A 17,410-nucleotide genomic window follows, 5' to 3' on the forward strand; every position below is an offset into this window, starting at 1 on the left:
AGTGCTAAAAATACATAAGAGTTGTCAACCAGGAAGCTAGCCTTTCAAAATGATCACCACTGAGGCTTATACAACATTTAGACATCGCCTTAAGGAAAAGCCCCCCACACCGAGCCCCATATGGAGCTTTAGCGGTTACCTCTGCATGGGCAATCCTATAGTGACAGCCCAGGGCCAGCTCTACTCCCCCTCCTAAAGCCATGCCTTGAATAGCTGCCACCACGGGCTTCTCATTTCTCTGTATTTCATCTACTACGTGTCCCAATACGATGGCAGGCTTTCTAGGAGCAGTGAAGCCGTGGATATCAGCACCTAAGGACACAGACAAGGAAAAAGAGAGGTGGAGAGACTTGGACTTTGTTATAGACAATAAGGTATCAGATAACTCTCAAGGAATTTCAGACCTTTTTGGGACCACAAAACATTTAATTCTTCGGCTGGACACACAGTGAAGGAAAAATAACCTGGAAAATGTAGAACATCACAAGAGAAAATCTTCAAACCTTGATCAGGAATCCTGTAATCTAAAATCTGTCTTCCATATGATAGGTAGTAACTCTACCTGTAAAAAATTAAAAGCCTCAGAGAAGGGGGAATAGAGATTCAGAAGTTGAACCAGCCCTCCCTCCCCTTCTTTTTTTTTGCATAGTATTGCTCACCAACCTTATTATATCTTTGTTAAGAGCATAAATCATTACAACATAAAACCTCAGCATAAAACACATACATATTTGTGAGTTATATGTTTTATGTTTTTGTAATAGATTGTTTTTATGATCAATAAAAGCAACATTTATTTCTTTTCCTAATTATAAAAATAACACATGCATTATAGAAAATTTGAAAAATACACAAAATAATAAAGAACATAAGGATCACCCCAAAATCACCACACAGAGATAACAATGTAATATTTTCGTGAATTCTTAATTGTTTCCCAATGCATTTATGTAAATGGCTTTGTGACCTTCAGTAAGTTATGCAACTTTTTTATCATAACACCTGTCTTCAGTGACTTAGGAGAGAATTAAATGAAAGTTTGCTATCATATATATTTAACATTATTGAAAGCATTCTATAACATCATTTTTCATATTTTCCTTTTTTCACATAACATTATACTGAACTCTTTCCCATAGAATTATCTATTCTTTGAAACCATTAAGCTTGGCAAGAGTTAAAAAGTTAAAGTAATTCTTTCATATCAACCTATTTAACTTTTCATTTCTACCTGTACCTTACCCAGCATCAATCCAAGATTATGATTTTTTTGCTCACCAATCCATCATACTCACACTCTCATCTAGTGTTATTAGTTATTATTTCTATTCCTTTTTGGCTCAAGAAAAACAAGATATCTCAGGCCTATCAATCCTGTAAGTTTAGATTTAAATGATTTTTCATGTCATAATAGCAATTAGTGCATACTGGATAAACACTTTACATCAGGCACCGTGCTAAGTAGTTTCATATACTCTCTTATTTGATTTTCTTAACACGTAGGTTAAGTAGTATAACAATCTCCATTTCACAGGTCAGGAAGCTAAGGCTTCGAGATGTTAAGTGACTAGTTCAAACATATGACCAGTTAATTACTGGTAGAATAAGGATTTGAACTCAGTTTAACTACAGAGCCCACATTCTTAAACGTTATTACTACATTTTTCTACTTGCAGCATAAGGTTAGTACTAGTATCCCAATTTTACAGAAACCAAGGCACAAACAAGAGTACAGTGATTTCACTTTTTAACTGTTTATTTCTGGCATATAGAAATGCAATAAAGTTTTGGATATTGATTTTATATCTAGCAAAATTACTAAGTTATTAATTATAATACCTTTCTAATAGATTATTTTGATTTTTCTGCAAACTCTACCATATCTTCTGGATGATGAAGTTTTGTTTCTTCCTTTCCAATCTCAATACCTTTCATTTGTCTCTCTAGCCTTACTGGACTGGCCAGGGCCTAAAACACAATGTCAAACAGAAATGGGGAGAGTAGCTAGCCTCATCTTGCTCCTATCTCAGAAGGAAAGCTTTGTTTTGTTTTGTTTTGATTTTTTCATTTTTAAGTAATCTTTATACCCAACGTGGGGCTTGAGCACAAAACCCCAAGATCAAGAGTCTCATGCTCTACTGATTGAGCCAGCCAGGTGCCCCAGGAAGGCTTTCAACTTACCATTTTATCTGATGTTTTCTATAGGTTTTCAAAAATGGATTAAGACATTTTCTTTCTATACCTAGTTTACTAAAAATTTTTATTTTTAATGCACGTCAAATGATATCAAATGTTTTTTCTGCAGTTCTTAAAAAATTCATATGGTTTTTCTCTTTTAATCTTTTAATAGAATGAACTACATTAATCTTATAATGTTCAACCAATCTGGAATTTCCGGGAAAAAAAAGTGATGCCTTCCACTTTTTATATATTGTTAGATTCAATTTTATGATATATTATTTAAGATTTTTATACTTATGTTTATGAATGAAACTTGCCTTTCATTTTGCTTTTCTTTCATTGCAAATTTCATTTGTAAATTTTGCTTTTTCATACTGGCCTTGATAGGTGTTGGTATCAAGATTATGCTAGCATCATGAAATGAGTTAGAAAGAGTACTGGATTGAATGGGGCCCACGCAGAACCTGTGAAACTTACCTTATTTGGAAATAGGGTCTTTGCAGATATAACTGAGTAAAGATGAGGTCATACTGGATTTGGGTGGGTCTATATAAGATCAGGGAAATCTGGACGCAGGCGAGAAGGCCATGGAAAGAGACAGGAGTGATAAAGCAATAAGCCAAGGAACACCAAGGATTGCCTGCAACCACAGAAGCTAGAGGAGGCAAGCAAAGAGTCTTCCCTAGAGCCTCTGGAGTAAGAATGACCATACAGATACCTTGAGTTTGAACTTCTACCCTCCACAAGTCATCGGTTATGGCAGCCCAAGGAAACTAATATGGGAAGTGTTCCCTCTTCTTTTATTCCCTAAAACATTTACGTGAAATTCAAATAATATTTTCCTTGACTTTCCATTTAGAGCTTGCCAATAAAGTCATTTGGGGCTGGAACTTACTCTGTGAGATTTTTGATTACTGATTCGATTTCTTTAATGGTTTTTTATTTCCACTTGAGTCATATTGGGAAGCCATAATATTTTCATTATCTTTTTTAATGGCTACAGTATTTGCAGTGATATCCCATTTGCCATTCCCTATATACATTGTGCCTTCCCTTTTTCTCTTGATCAATCTCTCCAGAGGTTTGTAGATTTCATTAGTCTTTCAAAGAACTAACTTTTGACAGTCTTGAATCACATTTGTTTCTATCACAGTAATTTCTCCTCTTCATTATTCCCTTTCTTCTACTTCATTGGGTCTAGTAGTTCATTGGTTAGTTCCTTGATATAGATGCTTAACTCGTTATGTTTCAGTCTGTTTTCTTTTCTGATAAATACCTTTAAGGTTATAAATCTCCTGCTAAGTTTTGCGTTAGCTGTATCCTTCAGTTATATATGTTGCATTTTCACTATCATTCGGTTCTAAATATTTTCTAAATTCTATTACGATTTCACTTTGACTCAGGGATTATTAAGAAATGAATTTAATTTCTAGACATATGAGTATTTTTAGTTATATTTTTGTTATTGATTTCTAGTTTAATTGCATTGCTGTCAGAGAACATATTCTAAGTAAAATGTATTAAGACAAGTTCTTGTGGTCCAGTATCTGGTCAAATCTGTAAATGTTGCAAATTTGAGAAGAATGTATATTTTCCAATTGTTCTATATAAACCCATTAAGTCTAACCACCTCTAATGCTTTTCTAGGAGAATTTTTTTTTCTATCCCTGAGTTCTAACTACATTCTCCCTTTTCTACCTTCTTTCTTACAAAGAAATATTGAGTTTTCTATAATTGGGATCCCTCTCTCCATGGTGCAAAGTCACTATCTTGGGCTTCTGACCTGAAGTTTCAAAACAACAAGTAAGCCATTTCATAACTGATTAATGTTTGGCACATTATTTTAATCTCTCTCAGGTTCATCCTTCTCATCTGTAAATGGAGATTGTAGGATTTACTGAGGATTAAAGTATGTGTAAAAATACTACTGTTTTCATTATTAATAAATAAATAACCCATATAGTACTGGCACATAGCAGGCAAGATAAATGGTAATTTTATAATGATTATCATTTTTACATTTCTTTACTGTCATGATTCCAATATCTATTTCTTCTCAGGCTGCAATTAACATACATTAAATTCCATTGGCTACAGTAACATTACACAGGCCTTCATATAGGACAAAAGGCATAATATATTCATTTGGGAAAAGAAGAAAAGCTACTACAAATACCACTGAATCACCATTTCAGATTGTTTTGCCATATGTTTTCAATATTTTTGCATCTTCATAGAATAACCCAATAAAGATAGTCATGGTGACTGAGATGGGTGACTATTAGAAGAAAAATGAACTCAGGGGTGCCTGGGTGGCTCAGCCAGTTAAGTGTCTGACTTCGACTCAGGTCATGATCTCGTGGTTTGTGGTTTCAAGCCCCACATCAGGCTGTGTGCTGACAGCTCAGAGCCTGGAGCCTGCTTCAGATTCTGTGTCTCCCTCTCCCTCTGTTCCTCCCCTGCTCGTGCTCTGTCTCTTTCTGTCTCAAAAATAAATATACGTTAAAAAAAAACTTTTTTTTAAAGAAGAAAAATGAATTCAATTTCAAGTCTCTGTCAGAAAGAAATAAAAAATAACATTTATTGAACATCTTCTGATGCAGGCACTGCACTAGGGACTTTCAGATATATCTCATGTAACCCCACAAAAACCTATTAAGATAGATACTACTATCCACTTTCTAAACAGAGAAATTGAGGAGTTCAGGAGATTACAGGGATTCGTCCAAGCTCCCATAGGGTGGAGATATATGCAGAGCAGGTATGTACCAACAAGTGTATATTAGCAGGTATAACACCCATCAAGCCTGGGTGTCCTCCAAAGGCCCATCCAGTACAAAAGAGAGCAAGGTCAAAGTCTTCTCTGGGTCTTTTTGTGACTCTTGTCTCTCTGCAATGTTTCCCATTCCCATTCAAGTCTCCCATATCCATTACCCACCCTACGGTATTACCCACAGGGACGGCTAAGGCAGCATCGGTCTCAGGCTGCGGTTGGATTCCAAAGATAATGAGAAAGAGTTAGAGACTGGTTACCTGCAGAGAATTTGCCATTTGCTCCACAAATCACAATGGCTTTTACTGTATGGTCTGTTATAGCTTTCTGCAGTCCCTCTTTTATTCCATGGAGTACAGATGTACTAAAAGAAAAAAAATTACATGAGGCATTAGAATTAAATTTATACCATCTCAGACTTTTTTCCTTTCCTAACAATGAAAATTGAAACACACAAGCAATGTATAAAAACCCTAGTTACTCACTATTCAGTTTTCACTAATTTGATCAATTAATAATAAACATGTCAACTGTGAATTAAGCACTGGACTAAATAAATGAATACGCTTTTTCTTGTTTTTAAGTTTATTTATTTATTTGAGAGAGAGCAAGCGAGTCGGGGAGGGACAGAGAGAATCCCAAGCAGACTCTGTACTGTCAGTGCAGAGCCCAATGTAGGGCTCAAACTCATGAACCATGAGATCGTGACCTGTGCTGAATTCAGATGCTTAATTGACTGAGGTGCCCAGGTGCTCCAAATGAATAAAAAAAATTATTTTAAAGTTTATTAATTTTTGGGACAGAGAGAGACAGAGCATGAATGGGGGAGGGTCAGAGAGAGAAAGAGACACAGAATCTGAAACAGGCTCCAGGCTCCGAGCTGTCACACAGAGCCTGACGCGGGGCTCGAACTCACAGACTGCGAGATCATGACCTGAGCCAAAGTCAGATGCTCAACCGACTGAGCCACCCAGGCGCCCCTAAAATTTTTAAAAAATAGTATTTTCCTACAGTTTGCTGTAACTTTGGCCACTTAGAAGCAGCACTAATCAATTTAAAAATATCATTGTACATCTTCTATGTATACTGAAAGGAGCTTATAACATCCTAGGAAATGACAAAATGTCACACTAAGATGGCTGTAATGAAAATACAAATAAAGTGATGTGGACATTCACAGTGAGAAGAAATTACTTTCAATTTGTCATATTGGCAAAATATAAGAAAACTGAAATAGTCTAAAAGAAACAACCCAAGAGATGTGTCAGGGGCTTCAAATTACCCCAAATATCCAACCTTCCCCACTTCCTTCAAAATATTAAGCATCTAGTTTTTAGCTGGATACATGACTGCCCAAAATAAAGGTTGCATTTTCCAGCTTGTTATGCAGTAAAGTCAGCCTAAGGCATTAAGTTGTGGTCAATAGGATGGAAGCAGATTTGGTATATCCAACTTTGGGAAGAGTTCTTAAAGGATAGGGTATGCTTTTCTCTTTTCCTTTTCTGGCAGGAATGGGGATGTGATGGCTAGATCATAAGCAGCCATCATGGACCAAGAGGTGGAAGACCTGAAATGAGGATGGCAGAGCAAAAGATAAACAGAATTGGGAACCCTGATGATTGTGGAACAATCATATCATTCTAAGACACTGCTATGAAAGAAATCAACCTTATTTTGTTTAATCCACTACTCTTTTGAGTTTTCTGTCACTGACAGCCAAAGCTAAAACTAATTTAGGAGGCAGAGGCAAGATCTGGGAAAAAAAGGGCACGCAGTAGATTTTGCTAAGTTTCAGTTGATGAGGGAGTCATCTATAAAAGAGAGCTATAGTCAAGATTGAATGAGTCAGCCAAAGGCAAAAAGAGTTGAGTGTAAATCCTCTGGATGAACTCTCATTTAAGAAGTGGGAGAATTTTAAAGAGCAGTTGGGGAGAGAGGAGTCAACGTGGTGGAGAAGTAGGGGGACCCGAAGTTCCCTCACCCCTCAAACACAGCAGTATTGAGGCCAGAAGACATGGAATTCCAGGAATCCGGGCTACGGAGTGACAGAAACATCTCCAGGGGCCCACAGGGACAACATGGTGAGCCATTGGTGCATGATTACGAACTGGCAGAGATAAAATGGGTGGTGTAGGCGCGGAGGGGAGGGATCCCCTTCTGTGGAGAAAAGGAAGAGAAAGAGAGGCTGTGGAAGTGTAGGATTGTATTTGGACAACTGAAAAACCACACATGAGGGGATGGAAAAAATGGAGAAAGAACCAATTTCTAACCGTGGGGCTTTCTCTGCCCTGTTCCTGCACCTAGAGAGGAGGGGAGTCAGCCCCAGGCTAGGTAGCTAGCTCCCAGCAGTGGGAGAGAACAATCCTCTCCCTTGAATGCTGTGGGAAGAAGGCAAATAGCCATTCCAAGGACAAAAGACCCTGTAGGCGCCCACCAGCTAGAGGCCCTTTGTCGGCTGGGTGGGTGGTGACACTACCCCAGAACCGGGGCACCCCGTTCCTTTATGACATAAGGGTTTGAATCCCAGCCAAGCACCAGGGAAGTGCGGGAGACAGTGGAACGGGACATAGTGGCCCACTCACACCCACGTGGCACTGTGAGGAGGGCCTAAACAGAGTGGTTTGGGTGTCCCAGGAAGGAGAGACTGGGGTGTCGCCATTTTTCTCCCCATCACCAACAAGGTGGGGTTTCAGGGATCAGGGCCGCAGTGGAGGCGGGACCTGCCTACACCAAACCACGCCCCTCCGTGCCTAGTAACTTGGCCATCTAACAGAGCAAGATCGACACTGACCAACCAGACAGCCCCTCCAGACCAGCGCAGACACTAGTTCCAAGGCACTGTCAGATATTGGTCTAGGGGATTTACATTCTCTGATTTGATTCATGGTCAATTCTTATTTTCTGTGTATATGTAGATACATATTTTTTTCTTTTCTTCCTCTTATTTCTTCCCTTCTCTAGTTGGGTTATTCTGGCTGTTGGTTTGTTTAAACAGACATTTTTTTTTTTTTTTTAATCTATTCTTTTAACACCTCTTCTGTATCTCCTTTTTTATTTTCCTCTCTGTCTCTCTGGACTGGCCATATAGTTTCTCTGATTGTCTTCCTGAGCAATTTTTTTTCTTTTACTTTTCCCCGCCCTGTCATTTCTCTCCTTGTATAGGATAAGGCCTTTTTCACCACAACCCCCCCTTTTAAAATTTTTCTCCAGGGATACTTCAAGGAACAAATCATAGCACACGCGGTAGACGTTCCAAACCACCACTACGAGTAGGGAGACAAAGCAACCAGAGTCTCAAGAGAGAGCACAAAACACACTCCAAAAACACCTTCTGAACGGCCAGGCCCTGGACATAACAAGCTATTAAAACACATAAGGGACAGGGGCGCCTGGGTGGCGCAGTCGGTTAAGCGTCGGACTTCAGCCAGGTCACAATCTCGCGGTCTGTGAGTTCGAACCCCGCGTCAGGCTCTGGGCTGATGGCTCAGAGCCTGGAGCCTGTTTCCGATTCTGTGTCTCCCTCTCTCTCTGACCCTCCCCCATTCATGCTCTGTCTCTCTCTGTCCCAAAAATAAATTTAAAAAAACGTTGAAAAAAAAACACATAAGGGACAGAAAACTAGCCAATATGACGAAACGGAAGAATTCTCCTCAAAAGAAATTCCAGGAAGAAATGACAGCCAGAGAACTGCTCAAAACAGTTATAAACAATGTAACTGAGAAAGAATTTAGAATAACGGTCGTAAGATTAATAACTGGGATTGAAAAGAGCATAGAAGAGAGCAGAGAATCTATTGCTGCAGAGATCAAGGAACAAAGAAATAGTCACAGTGAATTAAGAAATGCTATAAATGAGGTGCAAAACAAACTAGATGCAGTGACAGCAAGCATGGAGGCAGAGGGGAGATTAAGTGGAAAAGAAGACAAAATTATGGAAAATGATGAAGCTGACAAAAAGAGAGAGAAGAAAATATCCACATATATAACTTCAGAAGAAGACAGAAGAAAGGGCAGGAAAGTATCCCCACGCAGAGAAAACTTGAGGAAGCTGAAATGAACCCCAGGCAGCAGGGCCTGCTGGAGGGCCTTGCAATGATGGCAGCTAACACATGTTCCATGCCAGTTTATGACTTCCAGCAGATGTAAACTTCACCACAACTTTATGAGGTAGATACAAACGTTTCTCTTACAAGAGGGGAAGGGGCAGGCTAACGACTAGAAACGTTTAAAATAGCTATGAGAAAATATTTCTTGTTATGGGTGTTAGACTGTGAAACGTTTCCCCCAAGTTCTTGATGGGCATGGTTTCCTCTTATGAGCAGAGGCTGAGGCAGAGTCCTAATATTTAGTAATTCTAACTAAAATACAGACGAGTCCAAAACGGATATGTAATTATATTATGTTTTGCTTCATCAAAACCAAAATAAGTTATTTTGCTTTTTTTTCTGAGAATGGCAAGAAAGTGGACATATCATCCTTGTGTGATTTTCATTGCTGCACTTTTTTTTGCATGACTAAATGCAATAACTCATCTGAAAAATAAAAGTTATAATATTAATATGGTAAAATCAAATCTGATGACACTAAGATAAAAATTCAGGTAAAATTAGCAGGTCTCCTCAATCCAGTCTCTCTCTTTTGTTCCAGCGGTATGTGCTAAGAATGTTGACCAAAGGTCTTTCACCCTGTTTTATATATTCATTGTAAATTTTAATTCTGGCTAATCCTACTCTCCGAGGATGGACGGCTCTATCCTGGGCTGATGGATCACTATCCTTTTTCCAAAGATATGGAAGACCAAACCTATCTAATAACCTCATTAATTAAAACAAAAACAAAAACAACTAGCATTAATCTCAGTTTTGAAAGCAATGCCGTAAGCGCATTGCACACGTAGGTGGGAGAATTTAAAATAGGCGAAGGTGGGGCGCCTGGGTGGCCCAGTCGGTTAAGCGTCCGACTTCAGCTCAGGTCATGATCTCGCGGTTCATGAGTTCAAGCCCCGCGTCAGGCATCTGTGCTGATGGCTCAGAGCCTGGAGCCTGTTTCAGATTCTGTGTCTCCCTCTCTCTCTGACCCTCCCCCGTTCATACTCTGTCTCTCTCTGTCTCAAAAATAAATAAACCTTAAAAAAAAATGTTTTTCAAAGAAAAAAAAATAATTAAAGGGGCGAAGGTGCTCCATGATGAAATCAAAGAAGATAAACTGCACAGTCTACTCCATAGGCTACTTACTAGGCTTACTCCAAATGGATCCTCCACTACAGCACTAAAGCCTTTAAGTTTAGAGCAAATCAGGAGAAAGAACTTTGCATTTCTGTCCAGGCCACAATTCACCTTTACTCACTGCCTTGGCATTAATAGGAAACTTTATCATCAGATTTCTAAATCTTATGAGTTACACTTTATTAGGGCAGCCTGTATTCGAGATTGGGAAGTAAGAGGTCAAGGTCTAGCGGGCATTGTGCCTTTAGAACAGAATGTACTCATGAGAAGTCAAAGCTGCCAGCAAATAGAAGAGCAGGAAACTGGCACGTATGGCCCGTGTTGGAGTCCAGCTCGCCCACTTAGAGGCCATCTGCCTGCCTCTGAGCCTCAGTTTCCTCACCAGTGAAACACCGGTGGGAGTTCGCTGCGAACGTTAACCAAGCTAACCTATGCACAAGGCCCTGGCATTCGCCGCGGTTGTCTGTGTCGGTGTCTCTCTGCTTTTAATCCAGCAGGGGAAAGTCAAAGCCTCGGAGCAGGCAGGCGGCGAAGGGCCCTCCGTGCCCGGGCTGGAGGCAACCCAGCCCGTTACCTGATGGCGTTGACCGGCGGGTTTCGAAGGCGGATCAGCGCCAGCCAGTTCCGCGGCCGCGTGTACTCGGCCATGTCTGCTCGGTCGCGGAAGTCGCTTGCGCCTCTCACCACTGGGCACTGCCGCTTTTCCAGCCGTCGCGGAGCCGGCCCCGCGAGGAGGGGCGCCCGCTGGGCCAATGAGAGCCCGAGCCCGGCGCCACCTCCCGCTGCGCATCCTCCCACCCGCTCCTCCTCCTCCCGGGACCCCAGTCCCGCGCTCTGCAGACACTTGTGCTCTCTTTCTCCGGAGTGGTTCCCATCACAACCTAGGTCAGAGAGGACAGTGGAAAATGGGTGCAGTTGCCAGCAAGTCGGAGTTTACAACACCCTGGCCCAAAGAGGCTGCCTTCTCTGGAAAACTTCAGGGTTCTAAGTTGGTAGAGCTGTCCTCATCAGTTTTCATCTTCATGATCCTTCTTAACAGGAATAGATACCTGGGGTCTTGACAATTAGGTGACATGACACAACCACTTGGCACATAAAATACACGCACTGTGCGTTTCACCTAAATCTGTATGGTACCAACCACGGACATAACCATTAATGTTACCTGTCTTACTGTAACGGGGCAACCTAGTGAAATGCATGGGTATCTTGTCTGATAACCAAACCTTCTCTTTTTTTCTTTTTAGAACGTTTCCCCCAGTTTTATTGAGATATACTTGACTACTTCACTATGTAAGTTAAAGGTGTACAGCCTAATGATTTGACTCACATAGCTCATGAAATGATTGCCACAGTAAGTTTAGTTAACATCTAATCTCATATAGATACAAAAATAGACAAAAGAAAAAAAAAACACCTCTCTTTCCTTTTTCTGTCATTTCTAAGGAATGTGATTTCTAGTACTTCATTCATTGTGAATTGCACACCTGTTATATGCTAGGACTAGGCAGGAGATTAAAGGCAAATGAGGCCCAGCCCCTTCCCTCCAAAAGTTCACCACTGAAACAAGGTTTTTCTAGATTCCATTGGCCTCTGGTGGTCTCCACAGTCCATCAAGTGGTCAGAAAGCAGTCTGGAAGTTTCAGAGGAAACGAATAAGTTTCAGAGGAAATGGAATATCTTTGTTCACTGGGACTATTTTCATATTCTTTTGCCTTTTGGAAATAAAAACAGGTTCCAACTCCTAGGAAAGTAGGATTGCCTTGAAGCCCTGGAAACAGGTAGCAGTCTGAAGGCATCCACCCATCAAGGACAGCATAGTAAGGACAGCCTTCTCTTCCAATAGCCGGCCATTTACAAACAACCCAGTGCAAATGCCTCTGTCAGCCTTCAACAACAATCAGCTCCTACAGGTGATATCACTCTCTAATGCCCCTTAAAATTTGCCAGTCCCTGAATTCCACCTTGCTCAAAAATGATGTAAGATCAACAGTCTGCTCTGCTTGGAGAAACTGTGCATGAGGAGCATAGCTTTCCCTTATTATAAGAAGCAATAAATTCAGCTTTGTCTTCTCAATTCTGATATTGGCCTCTGGGGGAACAGCTCCGCAGAGGCATCCTAGCAATTTGGAATGCCTCCACAAAGGCTGTTGTAGGCAAGACTTAACAGTTCTGAATGGCCTGAAATTCTTCCTGGATCAAGGGGAGAGGAGCATGGTGTGGAGCTGTTTTGAGGCAGGTTCTCATCTCTATCTTGGAGGTGTTAGCTATAGGTCATTTCTCATCTATTTCCCTGGTTTTGGTTGAATGCCAAACTTTCTGCCTGTGCTCCCCAGCCCCTTTGGTATGGCTACAAACTTCTTTGTAAATCTACTGAACTGCTTAATAATAGTTCAGAGTAGGCTCCTCAACAGGGCAGGGACCAAGGTAAGCCAGTGACACACCCACTGGGCAAAATTTAAGAGGGCACTCACTGTCAGTGTCCTACAAGTGCCTACCCTGCCCCGCTCCTCCACAGCAGTTCCTGGGATCTGTCGTCTAGCCCCTCCTGTTCGGTGTCATCCTGTGGAATTAGGGATGCGGGGAGCTGATACCATGCTGATCTTTCTCTTACTATCTGTGTAAATAATAAATTGTCTAAATCTATTTGGTCTCCTTATAGACCAAATCTATGGGAATGTGGCAAGCCAGCAAGTGCCACCATGCTGCTGCTGACAGACTGTGTGACCGTTTGACAGTCTCTTGATCATTGCGATGAATTGTTATATTCTGAAGTTGCCTTCTCATTTAATTTGTCTCACTAAGTGCTACATAATAGCACGTCATTCCTCTTGGCTAAGGCACTTCCTTCATTTTGCATGTGCTTTGCTTATTATGTCATTTTCATTGTTGTGTTGCAACTTAGGAAAATAGATCGGTTAATCAGAAGAGGTTTTGTGTGTGTTTGATCAAGTGTCGCATGCTCTACTGGCTGAGCGGAAGAGGTTTTTAAGAAAAACAAAAGAATGTAAATGTAGAAGTTCATGTGCTAGATCACGCCTATATGTACTCACAGTAGGAACAGAGATGACTGTGTAAACTTGGTGTTGTGCTGTGAAACTTTATTCAATAGTGCCATGAAGCCAGAGCATTCTCCGGAGAGCTAATCAGATTTTTCTGTCACAACAGAAAATACTGCTTTCCAGCTGCAGTGATACAATCTTTCACATGTTCTCTTCCAAGTCTTTTCCCCTTTCACTGTGGGATATAAATGGGCACTAGGCCTCAGAGAAGGATAGAGCCATAGACAGAAGAAGCCTGACTTTCCAAATGATTTTGTGGAGGAGAGCTGCCTGCTGACTAGAACCAGCATGAGAAGGAAGTGTGGGTCCGTTTGTTAAAGAATTCTAACCTGTCCTAACTAATACAGAGAAGAAATGGGCGGTGAGTACACTCTTCCACAGTGAAGTTGGCTGACAGTTGAGGAGAAAAGCTGCTCACATAAGTACTTGAAATAAGAAATGGGATATAAATAGTTTCTTCATGGTACCAATAATATTAGTAATGACAATTTCTATAATTTCAAGTGGCTTGCTCAAGTTTTGAGCCTTGGAGATATAACACACACACACACACACACACACACACACACACACACACATACACACTCAAGATTCCTAAGGAAGTCCTAACTGCGGCAAAAAAAAAAAAAAAAAAAGACTCAGTCTTGTCAATTATCTTGACAGGTTGAAATGCCAAAGATCAATGATGTATTATTGTGCAGATTTAAAGCTCTTGCACATACACTGCAACAAAATCTGAACTGAATGTAGCCAAAAACTGAACTGAGAATCTATTCACTGCTGTCTCCCACATTTCAATCTCTCAGCTGTTTGGTGAGGGCTGCTTATGGCCTGGCATCAATCAGATCATATTCATATTTCCCAAACTTGTGTTTACTCCTTTTTAAATTGAGATATAACTCACACACTATGCAATTTATCCTTTTAAAGTGTACAATTCAGTGATTTTTAGTATATTCACAAGGTGGACACCATCACCACTCCCAAATTCCAGGACATTGTAATCATCCCCAAATGAACCCTGTATCCATTAAGCACATTTGCCTACTCCACATATTTCATATAAATGGAATCACACAATACGTGGCCTCTCTGCCTGGTTTCTTTCATTATAGCATAATGTTTTCATTTGTTTCAGGGAAGGGTTGGTTCCAGGCCTCTCTCCTAGCTTTTGGTAGTTCCCTGGCTTTGTGACAACATAGCTGCAACCTTCAGTGGTGTTTTCTCTGTGTGGGTGTGTCTCTGAGTCCAAATTTCCCCTTTTTATAAGGATATTAAATGACCCCATCTTAATTTGATCATCCACAAAGACCCTATTTCCAAATCAGGTCACATTCACAGGTTTTGCTCGTTAGGATGTCACATCTTTTTTATTTTTTTAACTTTATTTCTTTATTTTGAGAAAGAGAGAGAGCGAGCACAAGAGTGTGCGAGTGGGGAGGGGGGTGGGTAGAGAGAGAATCCCAAGCTGGCCCTGCACTGCCAGCACAGAGCCCAACATGGGTATCACACTCACAAACCATGAGATTGTGACCTAGGCCAAAACCAAGAGTCTGATGATCACCCAGGCGTCTCATGGACTTTACAGCTTTTTGAGGAACACAGTTCAACCCATAACAGCCCCATGCAGTCACTGCAGTAGACGCTCTTTTATGGGGCAGAGCAACAAAAGTCAGCCTGAGTACCACAGGCAGCCAGGCAATCTTGGTATTTGAAGCCACAGAAATGGCAATGACTTCCACTCTTCTGAATCATAATTCATAGTTTACGTTAGGTCACATTTGATTCTTTTTTTCCTAAAAAATAAGCAAAACTGTCCAGAACGGAGAAATGTTAATGCTTAAAAAAACACACACACAAGCCAGCTTTTCCATATGAATCACCATGAGAAGAAAGATTTGGGCATTAACAGCTACACCTAAAGGTTACTGGATATTTTATAAATTAAAATAAACAGAAAAGATGCAGCCTCCACCTGACATTATTTTTCTGGGGGAGGTTGGACAAAGCCCTTTAAGTTGATAGGATGCACACCAAAGTAATAAAGGACATTTTGAAAAATGAGCTTTTGATGTTTCATAAGAAAAGGCTTAACACTTGAAACTGTGCAAGTTTTCTCCTTTGAAATAGGCAGGTAGAAAAGTTTTTTTTTTCTCATTTAGATGTTCTATAGAACATTGTCTTCAATTCTAACACCATATTGTGATTCAAGTGGTTTCTCCAGCTAAGTACATTTAGGATAATAAACACAATAATACAAAATAAAATAACTAATATTTCATTCTCTCCATGTGCCATGCTTTGCCCTAAATGCTTTGCATGTATTAATATACTTAGTCCTCACCACAACCCTATGGATAAGGCATCATTGTTAATCACCATTTTACAGAAGAGGCACAGAGAGCTATCTTGCCTAAGGCCACTTTGCTACTAAGAAGTGGAATGGAAGCGTGGACCCAGAAAGTCTGGTTCTGGAGCCTGTGTTGGCATGCTTTTAAGATTCATCCATGTTGTGGCATGTATCAGTACTCCATCTCTTTTTATGGCTGAATAATAGTTCACTGTATGTATATACCACATTTTATTTATCTAGTCATCAATTTATGGATATTTGGGTTATTTCCATTTTTTGGCTATTGTGAATTGTGGAGGATAAGCTTAGGAATCCCCCGGGCTTACACCAATGGGTTAACAAGGCATAAGGAAATACAAAGCCACAAAATGTTCACACCCAAGTTTAGGTAAACCATATTGGCAGCTCAAGAATAGGGGGGTGCAAAGGTGCCAGGAATATGAAGGTGCAAATGCACCCCAAAATAGAGAAGGGGTGCAGAGCCCCCAGAATTGAGAGGGAGAGGCAAAGGCCTAAATAGGAACAGGCGCAAAGGTGCCCAAGACATAGGTATATGAAATAAACAAGATAAGATATTCAGGGTAGAAGCACCCCCAATTTAGTACTATAGCAGAAAAGCTGCTTTCACAGGAGGATAGGGCCAGGTTAGGTAAATTGGGGACTTGGACTATGCACCTCTGTGCTGCAGGCAAAGCAGCCCAGGGCAGAGACAGTCAACAAAAAAAAAAGGTGCCTTGTCAACCCGAGGTTATTTCCCCTATCTGTCTCATCCCCTAGGCTAGCTAAGTTAAACAGACACGGCACCTCCTGTGTGCCGTTAAAAACCATCTACCCATCTGCCTGGCGCCAGGATTTTGTTTTATATTGACCCAAACCCCAAACACTGTATATCTTCAAAAACCCCCTTTTTCCTCACATCCCCAAATTAACATTCCCAGTTTGTCTCTTTGTACACGCCTATCACGTTTGTAAGCCTTCTGATCTGAATAAATACAGGGCAAGAGCCCTTATTCGGGGCTCTTGTCTTTTCCCAGACATTAGCCATCTCTCGCTTTTGTTCCTGTGTCCCACTCTCTTGCTAGACAAGAGAGAACTTTAGAGCCAGAGTCTACGACAGTGAATAATGCTGCTATGAACACTTCATGTACAAGTTTTTGCATAAACTATGATTTTAATTATCTTTGGCATATACCTAGTAGAATTGCTGGGTCATATGGTAATTCTATGTTTAACTTTTAAAAACAAAATTTTCTTTATTGAACTATAATTAACATACAGTGCTATATTGGTTTCAGGTGTACAATATAAAGGTTAAACATCTCTATACATTACTCAGTGCTCATTACAAATGTGCACTTAATCTCTTTTATCTATTTTCCCTAACCCCCATACACACCTCCCCTCTGGCAATCACCAGTTTGTCCTTTGTATATTTGCTTTGTATATTTGCATATGGGTGAAATCATATGGTATTTGTCTTTCTGTTTGACTTGTTTCACTTAGCATTAAACTCTCCAGCTCCTTCCATGTGTTTGCAAATGGCAACATTCTTTTCTTTTTCTAATTTTTAAAATTTATCTTTGAGAGACAGAGAGAGAGAGAGGGAGAGAGACAGTGCCTAAGCTGGGGAGAGGGGCAGAAGGAGAGAGAATCTTAAGCAGGCTCGATGCTCAGCACGGAGCCCAACATGGGGCTTGATCCCCTGACCCTGGATCATGACTTGAACAGAAATCAAGTCAGATGCTCAACCAACTGAATCACCCAGGCACTCCAACATTCATTCTTTTGTATGGCTTAATAATATTTCAGTGTGTGTG

At 40.6% G+C, this 17,410-nt stretch overlaps 1 protein-coding gene across 1 annotated transcript in view; it reads right to left on the reverse strand.

The window, feature by feature from the left end:
- Positions 1 to 10,868, reverse strand: part of EHHADH (enoyl-CoA hydratase and 3-hydroxyacyl CoA dehydrogenase) — a 47,418-nt gene extending 36,550 nt beyond the window's left edge. The window contains exons 1-3 of the mRNA XM_030329556.1: positions 10,753 to 10,868; positions 5,215 to 5,318; positions 140 to 312 (exon numbers count right to left, since the gene is read on the reverse strand). Of these exons, the coding sequence (XP_030185416.1) occupies positions 140 to 312; positions 5,215 to 5,318; positions 10,753 to 10,826 (351 nt within the window). The 5' untranslated portion in view covers positions 10,827 to 10,868. The remainder of the gene's footprint in view (positions 1 to 139; positions 313 to 5,214; positions 5,319 to 10,752) is intronic.
- Positions 10,869 to 17,410: the final 6,542 nt, after the last annotated feature.

This window comes from Lynx canadensis, chromosome C2 (genome assembly GCF_007474595.2).
Source record: "Lynx canadensis isolate LIC74 chromosome C2, mLynCan4.pri.v2, whole genome shotgun sequence".
In the NCBI taxonomy this organism is placed as follows: domain Eukaryota; kingdom Metazoa; phylum Chordata; class Mammalia; order Carnivora; family Felidae; genus Lynx; species Lynx canadensis.